The following is a 20,370-nucleotide window of genomic DNA, read 5'->3' as shown; positions in this document are numbered from 1 at the left end:
CTCGAAGATTTCGTGCAATGCAATGGATTGTCCAAGATCCGCGTGAGAACCCAACACCGTGCGTGTGTCGACCTTCAACGTCGTTTGGGGGCCAAACTCGCAAACAACCTGCGTAGCTCGTTCGCCCCCAGTTCCAAAGTCGCACCCGAGACGTCCGGATAGCACTCCTTTCCGATCCTCGCAACCCGCTGGAACTCCCGCAGATATCCCTGCTCGCAGCTCCCCCACACCCTGCCCAGCACCTCAACTTCCTGCTCCGCCACCCCCGCTGTCCCTTCCCCACCCGCACCTCCACCACTCGTGCTTCCCGTAGCTGCGATCTCGTCGTCATCAAAGTGTTTGCCAACCCGTTTGCTCAACGCCTCGACCGCTTTCCGTGTGTCCTTGGCCGTGTGATCCTTGCACATCTTCTTGAACGCACCCTTGCTGTACGCCGAGTGCAAGCTCACCTCGGTCGCAGGTGTGTTCTTCAGCAACGCATCGATGCCATCTGCGAAGTCCATCATCTTGGCGAGACTTCGACGCAGCACGAATCCGGTGTAGCTCGTCAGGGAGTCGTCGTAGATCGACTGCGCTCGTTTGACCAGCCCGGCTAGAGAGGCTGAGGGGATGGTGGAGCGGGAGGAAAGCTTGTTGATCTCCGAGATGAAGTACCACATGTTTTCGATGAGGATCACCAGGTGATTCAGCTGTCCCTTGTCGTCGTCCACCGCCGATTCGACGCGGGAGATCGTCTGGAGCGCTTCGAACATGGTCCCGCATATCTGCACGTAGTACCCATCGACAGCGTGGCGGATGTTCAACGTTTCCGCGTTCACCAACTGCTGCTCCACTCGATCGACAAACACTGGGAAGACGCGCATAAAGTGCACCACACCTTTGCGTTTCTTGACCGTCAGTTTCGTCGCCTCGATGCCCTTGATCTGTTCCTGCACGAATCGCTCCAACTGCGACGCCAACCTGAGATGCAATTTCGCCAGCACCTTTTGCAGCAGTTCGCAGTTGACCTCTTCCGACTCGATGATGCCTCGATCCAACGTAGCCAGCAAGCCGACGATGCACATCTTGTCTTTTGCCAACGCGTCATCCGTGAACGACTGGAGCTCCGGTGCGACAAAGCCAAAGATCAGGTCCATGGCTCCCTTCATCTCGCGCAACGGTCCGGTGGCGGATGTGGTGGCAAACATACCCGCCGCCCGGCGACGGAAGTACGGTTCGAGATCCATGTAGTCGGCAAAGGTGATGTTGTTGTCGTTGATGTGCAGAAAATCCGAGATGAAATTCTGCTCGCGCAGCAACACGGGGAAGATGGAGGACAGGATGCGTTGCAGACCGTCTTGACCAGCGACATCGCCTCGATCGCGTGCACCTTTGATGGATTTGTCGCGTTGAGCTCGTCGGATGGTGCCACTGCGCATCGCCGCCGTGGCTACACCGGTGGATGTCGGCGCGACGAAACTCGATTCCGAAACATCTTCGTCCGTAGCCTTGCGAAGTTGCTTGCGATAGGCCGCAAAGAGCTGCTGCATCTCGGTGCGATAACACTCGCTGGCCGAGGCAAAGTACGCAGCAGAGACGCGGGAAAACGTAGCGGAGGAGACCTCCTTCATGTAGAGCAGAAGGCCGCAGTATTGACCGAGGACCTCCTCCATCGAAGCGTGATCCGGTAGCGAAGGGTGAGGTGGTTGCAGCGCTTTCTGCCGCGACGGGTCCGAAAGCAGTCTCTGCGTCTCGGCGCTGAATGTAACGTTCAGGTAGTCGAGAACGCGCTTGCAGAATCGTGCCGAGATAGCCTCGTGATCGGCCAACCTCTCCGCAGCAGCAGCCATATCTGCACCCCCGCCATCCCCATCCCTCCTCGCCTGCAGCATCGACTTGTACAGCGACGCAGCCGCCACTTCCAGCTGCGAGACCCCCTCCGAGCTCTCCAACCTACCCGCGCTCAAGCTGTGGATCGCACCCTCGTCGACATTGATCGTGTTGATCAGCGTCTCGATCTCGGCCATCAACGTACGCTGGTTCGAAGTCTGCACCTGCAATCCACGGTTCTGCGACTCGATGTGGGAAATGTCGTCGGCGCGAGCGTTGAGTTGCACCTTGAAGCCGGCGATCATGCTGTCCATCATGTCGAGGTCGGCGAGCGCCTCTTCCATGTGCTTGACGACCAGAGCGACGCGGTCGTCGGACTCGATGATGGCAAAGATGTTGGCGGCTTCTAGTGCCGAGAGTTCGTCCAGCAGGCGCGCTTCGATCATGTCGGCTGTGCCTTTTCCGGAGGCGATGCCGTAGCCTTTGGCGCTGGCGTTTCGCCATTCGAGACCTTCGAGCATCTCTTCGACGGCGACCAGCGTGGAGTTCTCGTCCTCGTCGTCGTCCACGTCGTCGGCGGACGGTCGAGACCTCTCGCTGAGCTTGGTCTTGTCCGTCTCGAGACGTGCGATCGCAGGTCGACCCAACGTAGCGCGCTTCGAAGAGAAGGACGCATCCGGACCGGCATCCTTGTCCGCCAGCACGGCTCCTCCGTACGGATCCTGATCGGCATCTCCCGCTTCGTCGTCATCCACCTCTGTGACACCAGTCAGTCCAGTCCCGGCGAGAAGCATGCGCTCGTACGCCGCCCCACCTCGAATTGGCTCGATAGAGCTCAATCGTGCCCTGGCATCCCCACCTCCACCGCCACCACCGGCGGAAAACCCTCCAATGCTGCCGCTTCTGATCGAGATCGAATCGGCGCTGTTCTTTCGCGGCGGTGCTTGTCGCGGGACTGCCAGATTCGACGCCGTGAGCGTCTGTCGCGGGGCAGCCGTGGAGCTATCTGAAATGGCGGATCGTTGTGAGTCTGCAGAGGGTCTGGAGGGAAGTTGTACGTTTCGACTGAGCGGGCTCGGTTGGAGTCCACCTTCGCGTTTGCTTTTTGTGGGGCTCTGCTGTGTGCTCGAGCTTTGCGAACCGCTGCGATCGCGACCATTTGCGGAACCTGCGTCACTTGGGAGGCTACGAGTAGGGGAGGCACCAGACTCTCGCTGAATCTTGAGCGGTGCAGTTGTGTTGATTACTGGAGGTGCAACGGCGGATGGTGGTGCTGCTGCCGCTACCGCAGTGCCATTGCTAGAGACTGCTTGCGACGTGTCGGTGCGGTATCCTGACGACGGGTGATCCGACAGATTCGCCGATTCTGCAACAGTCGGCGCAGCCGATCCGGACGACAGCGGTACATCGATGCCGACCAATCTCGGCCCATCATCCTGCGTGTACTTGCGGTAAACCTTGACCAGGCTCTGCAAGAAAAGTTGCTGCTCGATCGGCTGCTGCGTCTGCCATTGGTACGGACGGCTCAGAGTGATGCTGAATAAGTCCGGCTGGATGACGTGCACCTGTCGAAGCGTGTTGAGGTCCCAGTCTTTGCCGATGCTGAAGCTGCCGTTTGCGTTGCGTTTGGCCTTGTTAATGGTGACTCTGCCTGTATCTCTTTGTACGGCTAGGATGAGGTACCTCGCCTTCTTGGTGGCGGCCGCTGCAGCTGCATTGTCTGGAGCAGGTGCACCTTCGACCTCTTCCCAGATTTTGAGGTGGGCGATGTATGCGTTGTTTGGATTGCGTGCTTGGAGGGCTGCGTTGAAGAGGTCTTTGGTCTTGTTGGCAGACGCGGGTGAGCCTCCGCTGCTGGCTTGAGCCGAAGCCGACATGATAATGTCAACGAGGCTTGAGAAGGACGCTCGAAGAGTAAGGCCGGATCTGAAGCGGTCAAGACGACTCTATCGGACCCTGCAGAGTGACCATGTCGGCTTCCGGCACTTTCGAGCCTCTGATGAGCGGCGACAGGCGGATCGTCGTGGCTGGATTCTGCGAAATGAGTGAGCTCCAAATGCCGTTAATGCTGCGACTGTGATGTGGTCGGATCAACCGCTTTGTAGTGTGTAAAAGAGTGCTTGAGAGACGAAGGGCAACCAGTCACGCCAAGCTTCCAGTTTCAGGGTTCGCTACAGAAGTGTCGCTGCTCCTCCAAAGTGGAGACGCAAGACCGTGCGCGCCTGGATTTTGGCTGGCTGTTCACTCACGCGTGTCCTGGCTTCTGAGACGAGGCTGTGTGCTGCAGGCGCTTGTCTTCGCCTTCTCTCCACACGAAAGGCAGCAACACTCAAAATCGTCATCAAGGAAATTGGCGTGTTTCACTTGCAGCATCCACACCTTCTCGTCCATCTCTCGTCCATCACCATCTTCCTTCCCACACACCGACATCCAGCCTGGCCTCGCCATCCTCGCCGCACCCATATCTACCATGTCGTTCATGGAGAAATTCCGCACCGCGGCTCAGAAGGCCGGTGTGCAAGCAAACGCCTTTGCCCAGCAGACAAGCCGCACCATCAACGAGCAAGCCGCTACCGCTCGAGCCGGGTTCTCTCTCCCTAAGGAATGCGATCGAGCTGCCAAGATTCTGCAAGCATTCCTCGCCGACCCAGACCACCCTGATTCGGCGCTCAATTCCATCCCCAAAGCTGTGCTGCAGCACGCCAAAGGTTTGGCCATCTTCAGTGTTATCAAGGCTGTAAGTTTTCCGTCATATCATGTCTGCAGCATTCGAGCGGCCCACTGATCTCCCCTCTCTTCTTCTCTCAACTTTCGCGCAAACACAGGGCTTTGTTTGGTCAGGAAAGATCGGCAGTGGTGTAGTGATCGCTAGATTGCCAGATGGCAGCTGGTCCGCACCAAGCTGTATCGGAACCGGCGCGGTAGGATTCGGTCTTCAAATCGGTGCCGACCTTACCGAGTTCGTCATCGTCATGAACAGCGATGAGGCCATCAAAGCGTTCGCCTACGCCGGCAACCTCACTGTCGGAGGCAGTCTCTCCGCTGCAGCCGGACCCATCGGAACCGGTGCAGCAGTCAACCTTGCTGTTCGTGACCCAGCTCCGCTCTTCACCTACTCAAGATCCAAAGGTCTCTTCGCAGGAATCTCGCTGGAAGGCACAGTGCTCGTGGAGAGGAAGGAGACCAACAAGGACTTCTACGGTCAACCCATTCCTGCGATCGATCTGTTGACGGGTAAGGTTCCCGCACCGGAGGCGGCGAGTGCCATGTACGAGGTCGTCGAGGCAGCAGAGATGGTGGATGAAAGCGGAGTGCCTCAGCAGAGCTATGTGCCTGATGTTCAGGGTGCAGGTGCGGTCAGTGGATACGACCTCAGCGGCGGTCACACAGCGGGTGCACCTGCAGCAGCCGGCCCGGCGAGCGGCGTGACAGCCACACCAGCAGCATCCGCTGCAGCCGCCGCACCGGGAACGACCGAAGCCAACAAGCCCATCTTTGATGCTGAAAAGCACTGATCTCTCCGCTCTTGCCATCGATACCTCGTCTGCCAGCAATTCACCTCACCCTTGTACATTCGCGACAACTCTGCCCTCTGACACACACACACGGATTCAAAAGATACGTGCATCATGTGTGCAATCCTCTTATTTTGAGCGAGAACGATTGTGCAAGCCGGTGAGCTCACGAGGGGCGATGACCGCGACTGGCGCTGGCATACTTGGCCTGCTGATGAGTCCTCGCCTGCCTCGAAAGCTCCGTCCTCAGATTCACCGGGCTCGAACTGAACGGTTCGTCCAACTCGGATGGAGCCGGCAACCTCGTCCTCGCCGCCATGGCGTTGCCAAAAGAGCGCGCGGAGTTGTTCGTCAGAAACGGCATGCTCCCGCTCGCCGAGACGAGAGAAGGGCTGAGAAGCGCCGTGGGGGAGTTGGCGCCCGACTCTCCCGATTGAGATTCGTTGGAGGAATTTGTCTCGCGTCTCCTCCCAGTCATGCCCTGGTAGTGACTTGGAGCATACCCGGTTCGAGATGTGCCGACCGAATTCGCCCCTGGGATCCCTCGCAGCGTGGAGGCGGAGTGGTAGCCTGGAGGAGGCGAACTCATCCCCGAACCAGCTGAGCCAGTCGAGACCCATCCATCCGGTCTGATCCTGTCCTTGGCTCTCTGCCTCGCAGCTGCTGCAACGTCGCTCGTCGTGATGGTCGAAGCAGACGCGCTGCTGGACGACGAAAATCGTCCTCCGCCACTTCTCCCTTCGCCTTCAGTTGCAGTCGAGGTGTACGACAGCACGCGGGAGCCCAGTCTGGGACTTCGAGGCGTGGCGTTCATCTGTGCGTGCATCGAGTTCTCTGCTTTCCTCATGTAGCCCCGGCCCGGTCCCTCGCGAGGCCACCCTGCCTGGCGTGCGTTGGTCGGCGAGGGAGTTGCACCCCGGTCAGCAACGACTTGCGACGGTTCCTCGTTCGCGGACGATTCCTCGCCCTCGGAAGACTCGTCGTCGCCATCCCTGCTGTCGGACGCTTCGCCATCGCGCGTCCCGTCACCTTCTTGCAGGCTCGATCTGCGTTCCATCGCCTCTGCAGGTGCTGGGCGCATTGATGACGTAGCACCGCGCAGATCAGGTGAGCTAGCTTTGCCGCCCTCATTCCTTTGCCCGTCTCTTGATCGCGGGTGGCTCGAAGGACTTGAAGTGAAGCCAGTATTGTGGCCTGCTTCTCCCATTCGTGACCTGCGCTTTTCAGGAGAAGACCGGGGTTGATTGCGTCTGTTCCAAGCATTCGCAAAGTTGCCAATGGCGCCAGCCTCGTCCCACGCATTCACGTACGCGAGGTTAGCAGGCAAACCTCGCGATCGCTGCGCTGGCGCCGTGGATTGAGGGAGAGCTGATGCAAGGACGGAGTCGTCTCGCGTACTTTCGCGTACGGGCACCTTGTCGGCAGAAGGCGGCGGCGGCGAGGGACGACGAGGCTCGTCCGGGAACACACGTGTCGGTGCAGTGGTAGCGGAATGTTTGGCTTCCCACGGGAAGATGGGTTTGACTTTGCTAGGATCCGGTTTTGCCGACCCGAGATTGTCAAAAACACGATCGCGTCGGAGCTGCGCCGGGATGTAGCCAGGACCACCGTGGCCACGCGCGCCGGCCTGTTGAGACGCAGCGACCTGGGGCACGAAGAAGGCTGCCTTCTGTTCGGCCAGAGTGCGCGGTGTCCTTTGACCTGCGTCCCATACATTAGAATAGAAGGCTTCGATGGGGACCCGCATCTGGTACAGAGAGGCATCCGATCCGCTCGGAGGAGGCTCTTGGGCAGGGTTCCAGGACAATTTTGGCGGCGAAAAGTGCTGAGGCGAGTCGTCGTCGTCATCTTCCTTGTCGTCTTGTGCGCGCACGGGAATCGCAACAGGTGCGGAAGTCGTGGCAGAGTCTTTTTTCGCCATCGCCTCGGCATCGATGCTTTGCTGCGTCGGCGTTTGAGGTGATCGGGACCGCTCAACCTCTGGCGCTGGCGCGATCAACGAAGTTCTGCCGTCCAGGGGAAGACTCGCATATGCTGCCTCCATGACGGGTGGCCTTGTGGATGCAAGCGTGGATGATGTCCTGGCTGCCTGGGTGATTGAGGTGTCGTCGCGCGCTTCAGCATCCCAGACAGCTTGGAAGGTGGGCACGGTGAACTTGCGACGCTCGACGACTTCGACGCCGCGTTCGGTGTGAACGATCTCGATCTCGCTGTCCGGTGAAGCGGAGCCCGAAGATGGATAGAGGGAGGCGAATGCAGTGTGCCAGAGTGCGAGCAGGTAGTCGGGCTGGTCCGGCGTGATCCGCTGGCTGTCGAGATCGCGTGGGCCAACGAGCGGATTGGGTTCCGGTGTACCCGCTGGGCGTGGTCGATTCCAAGGCTTGTGCTGGCCAATAAAGTGAACAATATTGATCGTTTGACCGTATCGCTGGTAGGCTGGTGCAAAGGTGTAGCCTCCATGACTCGTGACATTGTAGCGGAAGCTGAGCCTCTTCCAGCCGCCACCGGGAGACGAAGCAGCACCTTGCGAGTTAGCGGAGAACTGGTCGGAGCCGTCTTCCGGACCGTAAAAGTCGTTGAGCAGTCCTTGATCTGCGCCGTCCCAGGAGCCCGTAGTGCGAGCAAAGGATCGGATCGCCTCGAAGGTGCGACTCGACGGGACGACCATCATGACACCGCTATTGAAGGCATCCGGCCAGCCCGTATCTGGAGCTGCTGCAAAGTTGACGTTGGTTCCTAGGCGGAAGAGGTGATCGATGGGCCGGAGCACCAGAGTGTCGGCATCCAGAAAGACGACCTTGTCGAACCCTTGCCATCGCTGAGGAGCACTGCCGTTAGCAGTGGCGCCGTGAGCGACCAGGTGCGCCGAATCGCGGCCTAGCCTCCACGCATGTAGCTTGGTAAGAGTGTTGGTGAGATCGGGCCGACCCAGCAAATTGAGGTTGCGTTCCATCTCGACGATCTTTGCGTTGAGATCCGAGTCGATCATGGCGGGGAAGCTGGGATGGGCATTGTCGGTTGCGGTGAGTGTGGAAGCGCTCGTCGGTGACGAGGAAGCAAGCATCTGACGAAAACCGATAGGCTCTACGCCCACGATCCAGTCGAATAGGCCACTGCGCCGCATCGCCTTGATGGATTGTACGGAGAGAGTTTCCGGTGTGATGAGGGCGACCATCTGGAAGTCGGCGGCAGAGGAAGGCGGGGCGCCAGCTCTGTGCTTGCCCTTGTTGGAGATACCATGGCTGAGACGCAACGACTCTGCCAGAACAAGAGCACCTGGCAGGTAGTGGTCGGATGTCAAGAGGGTGACGAATGCATTTCTCGTAGTGTTGCTATGTTGCGATGAGGAAATCATCAGCGATTGATCTCGTAGGGCAGAGAGACAACACGCGCACTACCAATGTGGGCGCGCCCGCTAATGAACCGGTTTCAAGGTTGCTGTGGCGCGATGCAGATCGAAGGGCTGTTGCGAGCGGGGTAATTGCGAAGTTGAAGATGCGGTGGGTTGATGCAGTGACGGAGAAGGTGAGCTCTCGAGTTCGACTGCGATACAATGTGGATCGTGAAACAGCCAGGTGGTCGTTGACGGTGATGCTGCAAGCGGTGCAAGTAAGGGAGAGGAAGGATCCGAAGCAAGTGACGACCAACAGGGCAAGACTAGTCTATCAGGCAATGTTCCGAGGCTCGCAAGATCAAGTTGAAGTTGCTGGAAAGGGAGCAGAGTGGCTGAGGAAGAGTGCACTTGTCCAGGTGGCGAGTGGGCGTGTGACAGGTGCGCCTCTGTTGACGGACGAAAGAAAGGAGTATCGACGTGAGAATTCGCCGGTCGCGGTCCGAAACAAGAGTGGCTTGCACCCGATGCAGCAGCCACGGAGGAAAGAACAAGTCGAGAAAGTGAGGAGCGATGAGAGAGATGCATCACATCCGATGCGAAGAAGTGGATCGGATGCTGCCCCACCAGCAACTTGGACGCAACCATCCCACCTGTCTGTACCACTTGGTCGCAGTCGTCTGTTCCTTCGCCCTTCTTCCTGTCTGGTCTGTGGGTGGCTGATCGTTTCGATTTCCAAAATGCTGCAGCTACTGCAGCCTGCACCCTGCACATGCTCCACCACAAACTGGAGATCTCTCCGCCTCCGCTCGCAAAAACAACAAAAACAAAAAGAAAGAAAAAAGTATTTCTCTCCTCGGTTGTCCGCCCGCTCTCCCCCACCTTGTTCAAAAAATAAATAATTTAACCGTGTGTTGTGATTCGCAAAGGATGACCAAAATACCCCCAAAAATGCGGGCCCTCCAGAGAGTATCCGCGCTTTTGCAGGGCGCTCTTGGAATTTCCGCAAGTTTTTCGGGATTGCGGCCTTCCTCCAACATGATCGTCGCCTGATCAGTTTGACAAACTCGGATCAGATCCGACATCTCGATCCGTCGATCAGACTCGGACACCTCACACCTTGTTCCACCACAGTACGTGGACACATTTGCGCTATCGGCGTACCGTATGACAATGACATAGCTCAAACGCATCTCAAGAACTGTGAATGGGAGACGCATGTCAGGCCAGACAGAAACAAACAAGTCAGCGGTTTGCTTTGTTTTCATTTTAATTCTGTGTAACGCAATCGTTGATTTGCGATGACCCAAATGCAGAGGTCGATCTACAGGAGAGCTTGCCGGCGCCTTCTTGGGCTTGGCCGTCTTACACTGTGTCATGTTCGGCAGCTGATCCGACGGCGCTCTTTCACCTATCGATGCTCTTCAGTTTAGCATATCAGGTATGACTGTGGTACATCCGAAGCTGTCGAGACTCGGCTTCGTCCCGGCCTACGTTCACTTGTTGGCCTGACGAGGCCCGAATATTCTCCGCATCGTCGAAGCGCGTCGCTGCCTCGCGCTATCGATCAAGAATCTCTTCGCAAAACTCACCTCCTCACATCTACATGCATTGTCGATCCCTCGGCCCCCACATTTGCGCCCCGCAGAGCGACCATCACGATGGGCTTTCTTTTTGAACTATGCTGTGCACGTGAGATTCGTTTGAGATTGACGTCAGAGCCAACTACTCCATCCTATGTACATCTTGGCCAGATTTACCGAGCTCGTGGCTTCCTTGATCAGTGCATCGACCAGGTTGTTGGTCGAGTAAGGTGGTGAAGGCTCGCGCGATCCCAGACGGTACAGTCGTCCGTCGAGCTTGTTGGCCACCGGGTCCAGCGCACGTCGCGCTTCCACCACCCGCGGATCATCGGCCCGCACATCGCTCTTGCGGCTGGAGCCCTTGGCTCGATGGCGGTCCTCCGGCACACTCCATTCGCCCAGCGGGTCGTGTACCATGGCTTCCAGCACGCTCATCAACGAATCGCGATTATCGCGCAGGATGCCCATCGTGATCTCGGCGCTCTTGCGGAAAACGCCGTCGCAGCCTGTGACGCCCATCGCGTCCACCATGTTTTGCGTCAGTCGGAACGGCACTCGTTCAGGAATCTCGAATCGCTGCCCCTTGTCGAAAAGGCAGTTCAAGTCGACGTGTACCGTGTCGCCGCTGTTCGAGTCGAACAGAATGTTTTCGCCGTGACGGTCTCCGAGACCCAGCACAAATCCAACCATCGACATGACTGCTGCTGTTCGCGCGTACGCTGAACGCGCCTGCAGCCACGCTGTCGGGTCTGGGAACGTGGCCAGGAACCACTCGTGAAAGACGGGAGCAAACTTAGCCAGCACCCGGTCCTGGAAGATCTTTTCGGTCGTCCTCGTGTCCGGCGCCAGGCGCGCCTCGTCCATGTTGGTCTTGACTTCCGAAGTGTAGATCTGCATCCCCTTGGCGTTGTACAGCTTGGTCAGGATGTGCCGGAAGCCCACCGTGTGCGGCACCCACTCGATCAGCCCGTGCTCCTCGTTGAGGATCAGCACCGCGTACGTTCGCACGTACAGCTTCCTCTTACGCGACTCGGGCTGACTTTGAAGAAGCTTGTTGATCATCGAATCGAACTCCATCAGCCGCGCGTCCTTGCGCAGATCATCCTTGGGCTTGCAAAGGAATGGGTAGCGGTTGCCGTCGTTGCCGACGATCATCACCTTTCGAGGTTTCTGCAGACTGTTCATCACCTCGATGGTATCCTCGAAGGTCATGATCGTCGGCAGATTGCTCGGAAACGGGCGATGCTCCTCCGAGATCAGGTGATTCGAAGGTAGCAGCACCGTCATGGAGCTCTGCAGAGGCAACAACAGCTCCGATGCGTTGGCCACCTCCAGCAGACCCGGGAACATCTTGTCCATGCTGAGCACTGTCTCGTTCTTATTGACATTGTAGTCGCAGAGCCGCAAAAGCTCCTTGGCAAGTCGCTGCGAAGACGAGACCACCTTGATCACCTCTTTGTGGCTCGAGCCGCTCTTAGCGTTGAGCCTGTGGATCATCTCGCTGTAGCGCTTCTTCCGTTCCGCGTCTTTCGAGCTGGCACCTGCCACCATCGACCACATGGCCTGCTGTGGGTACGCCAACAGCACTTGGAGGATCATATCCTGCAGCACCATCCAGGCATCCTCGTTCTTCTGGACGATGCGGGCGACGAGCTGCGGAAATACGGCGAGCCACTGGAAAGGCTTGAGTCGTCGGCTAAACTTCTTCATGAGCGCGTTCAGCTGCAGGAACGCATCCACCTTCTGCGCCAATTCCGGATTGCTGCTGCTGCCTTTTTTGCTGTGAGTTAGGATCTTTTCGTCCGCAGCCAGGTCCATCCAAATCGTCAGCACCCTCGGAAGCGTGCGATAGAAGAACTTGGTGCCAACTTGAGCCGAGCGTAAAAAGGCTCGGCACACGTTGTAGCGTTGCATCGTCATGCTGGGTAGCAAACCCTCGTGGGTGTCTTGGAAGTGGCCTAGATGGTACCACATCTTCTCTGAATCGTTTTGCTCCTTGGCGGCCTCCTTGTACCGGTCCAGGATCTCGCCAGCAGTGTACCGGAAGGTCGAGTCCTGCAGCCGTGCGCGGAGGAGGCACGCTTTGGCGAATGTCGAACGGTCGACTCGCATCGTCCTGCCATCGGAATCCATCTTCTGCAACTCGATAAAGCCTGTATTGGACATGTCGCCGATCTGACCCGGCTTGAAGGTGCTGGTCAAAATGTTGAGCGAGTTGACCAGGTCACGGATGGCCTCGTGCGTCTTCTCCTCCTTGGCTAGGATCTTCACCCTCTGAACAAAGGCAAACGTGGCCTGATTCTGCCCGGCCTGGAGAGTCGCAGAGTAGGCCGCCTGCATATGGCCCGCACGACGAGCAATTTTGGCCGTGGCGATCCACGCCTCGCCCACTTCCTTCCCTGTCCCCGATGAGGAAGGCAGCGCTGCGAAGGCAGTCCTCCGCAGGCTCAGCAGCGGCTCTTGCGTTCGGAAGGAGGGCAGCGTTGCGTTGAGTCTTGCAGTGAGCGATCGATTGAGGTCCGAGACGGTGTCGGATGCCACGGCTCTTGTCAGCGCTCCGACCCGATCGCCCGCGTTTGTTCGAGCGTGCGACCGAATCATCTCGAGCTCTTGAAGCATGTGTAAGTGTAGAACCGAGCCATAGACGCCCGGATACGAGGCTTTGCCGGCAGCCACGAGCGGCTTACCGAGATCTTGACGTGCCTGCACCAGCACTTTACCGAATACCTCGGCATCGTTCTGCCGCATGGCTAGCAAGGCCCGGCCGATCGAGTGTTCGGGACTCTTGGCCTGGCTGCGGCGAGTACGAGCCTCCACCTCGTCCCAGTCGCCAAGGATGCAGGCACCCTCGACCCGGAACGCATCGAGAAGATCTTCCCACTCTGGATGGGCACTCAGAACACCGCGGATATGCGTACGCATGGTGTCGTAGTGGCCCAGGTTGCGCAGGCAGCGGAGCAGGCCAAGGTGAAGTTCCGGATCGTCGGGTCGCTGCTGAATTTCGACTTCCCAGCAGCTTTGCGCCGAGGTCCATCGACCCGTGCTTTCGTGCTCTCGAATTTGATGCTCGAGCGAAGGGGCGATGACTCTAGTGGAGATACCCTCCATGCCGTCCGGTTCGTCGAGGTTGGCGTAGATTCTGTGCATGTTCTCGAAGTAGCCTTGCAAGTCATCGTCGCCTTTTCCTTCTGAGCGCATAGCGCGCACACGGAGCTCAAAGTTGAGCAACGCACGCGAGTACGCTTTGCACTGCAACGAAGCCTGGGCCAGAAGCTCTTGCGAGATGCGAAGCATGATTGATTCTACCACAGCTAGCACCTCTTCTCCGCCCTGAGCTATCCTGGGTCGACGCGAGGTCCTTGCGAGGTCCTGACGCTTGCGGCGCATCCACACGCCGACATGATCCATGACGGTGAAGAGCGTTTGAGCGGTCAGAAGCTTTCTCTCGGCCTCGTAGTCTGTCTGACTCTCGACTTGATCCCTGAGGATGGTTTGAATCTCATCCACGATTGCTTCTCGGTCCATGTCGTCGCCAGAGATGATGGAATGCAGGACGAGGTGCGGAAGCAGATGGCGCGCAATGCCGACATCGTGCGATCGAATGGCGACACGAAAAACGCCAAAGATGGTGGAGGCGGCTGCTGCGCCACTCTTGATCGGCCCAGCGCCGGCGAGTGCAGCGGCGTTAGAGTCGGATCTGCCCACTGTCTTGGTGATGAGCCGGCTTGTCCAGCTCTGCAGCCAGTCACTGTACGAGCGCGAATGCGTGTAGATCGGAGTCTTGCGGACGCTCGGTTTGCCCACCTGCGCGCCGTACCTCGAGTCGAGTAGCGGCGTGATTGTGTCGACAACGTCTTGAGGCAGGTCTGCCAGGCGTTGCTTTGTCTTGATGCCTATGGTTCGGGCGTTAGAGCCCGTGGCGAGAATGGAACTATTGAAGCCGGCCACCTTGAGCAGCTCTTGGATTGCGTACGCGAGTCCATTTTGTTGAGTCGTATCCGTCGCCGCTCGGAATGCAGGCACGAGCAGGTCGCGAATGAGATGGAGCGAAAAGTCGATCACCTCCTCCTGATCCTCGAAATTGCTTAAAATGATCTTGACAGGCTCTTCGACGGCGTGCTCGATACGATCCGGATCCACAGCCCCGATGAGGCCAAAGCAGCGGAAACCAATGTCGCGGATGTCGGTGTGATGGGCATCGTTGCGTGTGGCGACGTGCATCAGCGTGCGGATGCACTGACCGATGAGCGGACCGAACGAGTCACCGGACGTCAGCGCCTCGATGTAGCCGCGCTCCTCGCTTAGGAAGGCTTGCAACTCCCTCAGCGACTCATTGCAGATGGAAGTGTTCTCGTTTGATGAACGATCGAGAATGTTTCGGAAGCGGCGGTCGTTGTTCCACGTCTCTCTGACGCCACGTAGACCGCGACAGATGTCCGGAATCTCAGCGTCGAGGCGGTCCAGGCTTGGAATGTCGTCGATAAAGTCTTTGAGGTAGGCGGCGTTCTCGAGGATGAGGTAATGCAGGATGGAGATCGCAATTCCTTTCCGCTCGGGATTGAAACGATCCCACGCCGACAGCAAGGCGGCGGCAGTTTGACCGACAAAAGGCCCTACATCAACGAAGCGCAGAGTTGTGATGAAGATCTTCCAGCTCTCGAGCGTCGTTAGGCTCAGCGAGTCTGGCTGGAGGTGACTGTTGAGCGTGGCCATGATCTGAGGCGTGACTGCGCTGATGGGCGGTCCAATGATCTCGACCAGCGCTCCGATGCTACGCAGCGCAAAAGCGAGCTCGGTCGCTGTCCTCTTACCGTGTTCTCCCGATAGCTCCTGGTTGATCCAGGTGAGTATGGCGAGGATTTCACCCTTAAGGAAAGTCGCCACTTTCGATCTACGCATCGCCGGATCTTTGGACCTAGCAGCAGCAGCCGTACCGCTGATCGTCTCGATGATAAATTCGAGCCCTTCGTACGCTTCCGCCCGCGTGGCACGATTTCCGAGCTTGACGACGAGATAGCCGACAACATCGGATTGGCGACTGCGCAAAAGCACCTTGAGACTGGCTGCGTCTACACCAATCAGCTGAACGAGTGTGTTCAGGCCGAGGTTTCGCAGCGAGGCGGACCGCATGAAGAACGAGCGGAAGATGGGAGTGATATTGTCGTGACAGAGTCTGGGCACGTCGGTACCAAGGGCACGGGCAATCAACTCTATCATCTTGGTCCCCACCTCGGCAGATCCGTCGCCGGAGCAAATCATGGTGATGAGGTGAGGGAGCGTGTACTCCTTGGTCAGGTTGAAGAAAGTGGCTTGATTCATCTTGATCAGGCTCAAAAAGCTCGTCCAAAGGTCGGGCATCGAGATGAAGCGCTCCACAATGGATGTCGACACCTTTTCGAAATGCTTCTGGACCAGTTGAAAAGTCGTGGACCGTTGCGCAGAGGCAATCTGCACGATCTGCGTGTAAGCGCACGCTTTCAGAAAAGGATTCGCATGACCCAGGTGCAGGACAAGTGTGAGCAAGCAGATCTCTTGGCAGCTTTCGACTGGCAGCGCAAAGAGACCGGCAAGACCGATCAGTGCAGTTTCGTGGCAGAAAGCCACATTGACGTCCGCCAGCACGTTCTCATACTGCCTGGGAATCTCCAGGAAGCGAGACATCCACTCCTCCTCGTTGTTCGCATTTCGTTGCTGAATGAGACGATTCTGATACACCAAAGCAAGCTCGTTGGTGGCGATGCGCGATGCGCGGGCTTTCGCTCGCAGGGAATGCTTGATGATGTTGACCACGTTCTTGTCGCCACTGTAGGGCAGCGCCTCGGCGATGGTCGAGTGCGCAACGCAGCGACGAAGCATATCAATGGTGCGAGATGAAAGCAAGGGGGACGCTTTGACCTGGCTCATAACGTCTTTCCACATGGCGGCGGTAGCGGCGTGATCGAGGCGTTCGCCCTTGCCCTTTGTCGGCACATTTCCCTGCCCTATGCTAATAGGAGCTGGGAGCTCGCATAGACAAGGGCTTTGCTCGTCTTGTAAAGCAACCGAATCTCCTCGGTTAGCGACGCGAGAACATGCTTGCAGAATCAGGCGTCGTCTCGACAGCTCAAACGGATGGGCTTCAGATCCCTTGGACGCAGGGACGGAAGGGTCCAGGGGGAGCAAGGTATCCAAGATCGTGATCGCTCTGATCGATGCGGCTCTACCATGCATCTTGCGTCTCTTCAAGCGATCGATGCGTTCCGAGACCGAAGAATTGCGAATTTGTTGCGTCGGAGAAGCCTGAGCGTCGATGTGATCCCGCAAGAGAAGACTGAGTCGCTTGAGTCGATTGACAGAGTCGTTGCTCTGTGCAGCGTGTTGTGAGTGATAGAGCAAGGTGGTGAGTTGTGCATCCAGCTCTTGCATGAAGGTTGTTTCGCAGCGACATCCGCTCGAGAGAGCCCAGAAGAGCAGGGCCAACACCGAGCACGTGTGGGCAGACTGTCGCACTGGATACGATGACTGAACAATTTGTTGCGCTCCCAGCCGCATTTGAAGGGTGATCAGAGTTTGATAGGGCTGGAGGATCGCCGCCAACTCGGGCTTTCGTTCATTGCTTGCTTCGAGAGCACACGAGCTGAAGCAAGCCCCGATCGAAGCAAGAGTGCGCTCTTGGTCGGCATCGAGGTGTTCGTGTGTGTCTAGAAGCTGCGACATTTGCTCCACAGCCACCTGCAGGGATCTCGTCAGGTGGCCTGGATAAGATTCGGATAGGAATTCGATGTGGCTGCTTATAACGGCGTAAGTCTGGGCAGCCAAAGGCATTTGCGAAGAGGGACTGAGGCTCTTTTGCTTGGCGCACGTCCACCGGTGTTGCAGATGCTCGACGAACAAGAGGACGGCATGGTCTGTGAGATCAATGAAGTAGACTGGATACCTCTCTGCCATTCGAAGGCAAAGATCTGTGGAGACGAGAAAGAGCGCCTCTGCTAGAGTGACCGGGCCTGCAGCCGTACGTGCGTCTCCTGAGTCTACTGACTTGGGCCCTTCGTCCTCAGTAGCAGTGCGGAGCGAGAAGGAGAAGGCGGCGTCCATCTGTGAAGGAGACAAGGCAGCAAGACCTTTGCCGCTTGGCTTTGGCCGGTCCTTGCGCGAGGAAAGACGGAACGCAGGATCCAAGATTGAAGAGCGGAAGAACGAGACGGTAGGTGTTGAGGTTGACGAAAAGTCTTTATGCCGTGCTTGCTGCAGGGCGGATGGTACGACGAAGTCGGGGAGGCGGGCAGAGGAGCCGAAGGAGGTCTCTCTTGTCTGCGCGAGCGCATGTACGGATGCTCGTAAACATTCAGCGAGGACATAGCGGACGTTGTCGATCTGACCAGCGGCTTCCGTCGATGTAGCCAGCAGCAGTTGCAAGTGCTCGAGGATGTGCTGAGAAGGATCTTTGATGTGTTCGGCAGTCTCGGGCTCTTTCATCGCTGGACAAGAGCGGCTCGCTGCGAGCATAGAGGCAGCTGCACACAGAAGGCGGGGAGTTGCCCACACATCGAAGGTGGTGTTGGCCATGTCGAGTGTCAAGGCGCTCGTCGAAGCTGTCGCCGAGGCATGCTCCGCAGGTTCGAAGAGATGCTCGAGGTATTTTGGGGAAGCGCTGAGTGTTCGGGATAGTGTGTCCAGGGCTTGACGCACTCCGATACCAGCATTTGTCGATTCATTGCGTGCTTTCCCATAGGCCCAGCTTGATGGCGAGTCGATCAGCGGCACGATGACACCTGATACGAGAAGGCGATTGAGCGTATGTGCAATCTCCTCCTCGCTATGCGGACTACCTCGTCCGTTCGCCTGTGGGTTGGACGTCGATCCGGCATGATGGAAGCCGTCTGCAAGAAATTGAGAGGCTGCTGCAAGCGCAGCGGAAGAGTCCCCGTTCGCATGACTGCGGCTGGAGGTGCGAGCATTTGTGGCAGAAGGAGCAGCAGTGTCGCTGTCGCCGACCACCTTTCGAAGAATGGCTTCGAGCGCACCGTTGGAGGCACTGGTTGGAGCCGGCATGACTGCCTGAACCTCCTTCTCCGCGTTTGATCCCGACGAGATGGTGCGGCCGCCGCTGCTGCGTCGACGATGATGGTGTAGTGATTGAGAAGAAGCTGAGTTACGATCACAAGCAACATCGACTCAGCCTGAAATTTGCGAGCTGTGCGTTGCGTCTCTCCACAAATTACACTTTTCCGTTTGACTTTCGACAGATGAGCCAAAATCGAGGCGCGTGAGGTTGTTGACGCGTAAAGAGGAGCGAAACCAACACCTTGTTTCTGTAGCTCAAAATCGCACCGGTGACCGCCTGCCTCCTTTCTTCCTCCACCATTCAAACGACGACGAAATCGGACGAGCATCTCACAAAATGGAAGAACAAAAAAGCTCAGCGAGTCAGGAGACGATGGACAGTGAGTTCCTTCTTTGATTGGCTGCGTACCACCGGGGAATGCTGACATCCAAAACGGGTTACTTGCAGTGCTGCATGACATGTCGCAACTGCTCAATACCGGACTGTCGCGAGAACAGCTACGCGCATGCGTAGAGCTCATCGAGAGCGGTGTCAACCCGGAAGCTGTCGCTGTAAGTACGCGAAAGTATAACGTTGGCCAGATCGACTCTTCGGAACGCTGATCGTCGGCTCTATCTCCTCTTTGCGCAACTACTCAGACTATCGCCGAGAATCTTCGAAAGGAGGCAGCTAAGCGCTAGTGCCACCTGGAAGGTACGGTACACGAGGCTAATGTCTATATTCATAAGGACAGACAAACTTGCTCGGAGTACAAGCATCCTCGATGTCGACAAGAAGCCACGGAGACTCTGCAGAAACCGGTCCATCTGTCACTGCATATCAGTTGGCACTGATCTCCGCTTTATCGGAGCGACAACAGCCAAGGATGAAGCAAGAAGGATCACAGCTTGGAGCATGAGCCAGCTTTACGAAAGCGAGCTCCCCGATGTTGCCCATCGCAGGATTCACACAATCATCACAGCACGCCGAGCTTCTCCGCTCCCGTGTGTAAATGCATCAAGAGCTCGGTGATATGGGCCAGCGTCCAGCCTTCTTTGCGAATCATGCGCTTGGCTGAACTCGAAGCAGCATAAGAAGTCTTCGGACAATTGCAATCAATCGCTTTGATCCAACAACAGCACTTGAGATCGAGAAGCGAGTAAAGCAGTTGAGCGACAATGTAACAGTGTGCAAACCTGAAATCATTTCACTCTCTTGGATCCTATGTCTTCTTTGCAATCAGCCAAATCGGGAAGGCCGAACCAATCGCTCACAGCGTCACGACCAAAGCGAATCGTGAGGCGGCGTAAAGCAGGTAGCCCCTAATTGGCGTCGGCAGGCAGCGTGGAAGTTCAGGCAGGGCCATGGAAATAAATAAATTGAAAATTAAGTTAAGATATTTAAAACCCTGGGGCTGCATGGCGAAGGCGCATTATCCCGACAGGGGCTAATTCTGACAGAACATGAGACCAACACCTGCCAAGTGAAAAAGTGTGTCTGGGAGTATGCTGCCCTTGTCAACCTCATTCAAGCTCGACTTCCTCTTTGGGCAGGTCACGCCCAGCTCCCAGAGACACATACGCCATCTATGAGATGCAGACCAAAGCAGACAAGCCAGGGGTTCCATAATGGGCTTGGCAGCGTTCCCTTCCTCATTCCCCGAAACATACATGACCGCCGTTCGCCATTCGAGAAGAAGCTGATCTGAGCCACTGGCTGCATCACTCGTCAGTCAGGTGTTTGAGAGAGTTCTCGGCATCGGAAGTGCCGACACAAGCTTTCCGCTAAGGTCGTTTGATGCCAAGAAGGTTGATTGTCCGAGTGCCGTTCTCGGTGCAGTTCCGATTGACGTGCAACTTCAAAGGATTGCCTGTCGGCGTTGCTCATCTAGAGTTGTCCACACAGCCTCATTCACGGTCTTTGCCTCTTCCCTTCTTTACACCCGCACCATCAGTCTCTGCCAGAGCTTCAGCTGCATCTCGAGTCTTGACTATCATCAAACCTACCACTTCATTGCCGCTCCTCTCACGACCCATAACGAAACTCCCCGCACGAAAGCCTTGACGTCCTCCTGAGCCACTCTGGACATCAGACGAGCATAGACAATAT

The 20,370-nt window shown here is 57.2% G+C and overlaps 5 protein-coding genes across 5 annotated transcripts; 2 read left to right on the top strand and 3 right to left on the bottom strand.

Annotated features, from left to right (window-relative positions):
* Window positions 1–74: 74 nt before the first annotated feature.
* Window positions 75–3,686, bottom strand: PHSY_004744 (hypothetical protein; the record flags this gene model as incomplete). Its single annotated transcript, XM_012335356.1, has 1 exon — window positions 75–3,686. The coding sequence occupies one exon, from the start codon at window positions 3,684–3,686 to the stop codon at window positions 75–77; it is 3,612 nt and encodes a 1,203-aa protein (XP_012190746.1).
* Window positions 3,687–3,808: 122 nt separating this feature from the next.
* PHSY_004743 (hypothetical protein) lies at window positions 3,809–5,324 on the top strand (the record flags this gene model as incomplete). The annotated part of the gene is made up of 3 exons (XM_012335355.1): window positions 3,809–3,870; window positions 4,180–4,546; window positions 4,635–5,324. The coding sequence occupies 3 exons, from the start codon at window positions 3,809–3,811 to the stop codon at window positions 5,322–5,324; spliced, it is 1,119 nt and encodes a 372-aa protein (XP_012190745.1).
* A 166-nt stretch (window positions 5,325–5,490) lies between these two features.
* Window positions 5,491–8,679, bottom strand: PHSY_004742 (glycosyltransferase; the record flags this gene model as incomplete). The annotated part of the gene is made up of 1 exon (XM_012335354.1): window positions 5,491–8,679. One exon carries the CDS (start codon window positions 8,677–8,679, stop codon window positions 5,491–5,493), a length of 3,189 nt encoding a protein of 1,062 aa, XP_012190744.1.
* Window positions 8,680–8,819: 140 nt separating this feature from the next.
* On the top strand, window positions 8,820–10,088 carry PHSY_004741 (hypothetical protein; the record flags this gene model as incomplete). Its single annotated transcript, XM_012335353.1, has 2 exons — window positions 8,820–9,362; window positions 10,044–10,088. 2 exons carry the CDS (start codon window positions 8,820–8,822, stop codon window positions 10,086–10,088), a joined length of 588 nt encoding a protein of 195 aa, XP_012190743.1.
* Window positions 10,089–10,092: 4 nt separating this feature from the next.
* Window positions 10,093–20,297, bottom strand: PHSY_004740 (potential phosphatidylinositol kinase; the record flags this gene model as incomplete). Its single annotated transcript, XM_012335352.1, has 3 exons — window positions 10,093–10,215; window positions 10,416–18,364; window positions 20,210–20,297. 3 exons carry the CDS (start codon window positions 20,295–20,297, stop codon window positions 10,093–10,095), a joined length of 8,160 nt encoding a protein of 2,719 aa, XP_012190742.1.
* Between the last annotated feature and the right edge of the window lie 73 nt (window positions 20,298–20,370).

Source organism: Pseudozyma hubeiensis, assembly GCF_000403515.1.
Source record: "Pseudozyma hubeiensis SY62 DNA, scaffold: PHS45, whole genome shotgun sequence".
NCBI lineage: Eukaryota > Fungi > Basidiomycota > Ustilaginomycetes > Ustilaginales > Ustilaginaceae > Pseudozyma > Pseudozyma hubeiensis.
This window is presented reverse-complemented; position numbering and strand designations above follow the sequence as displayed.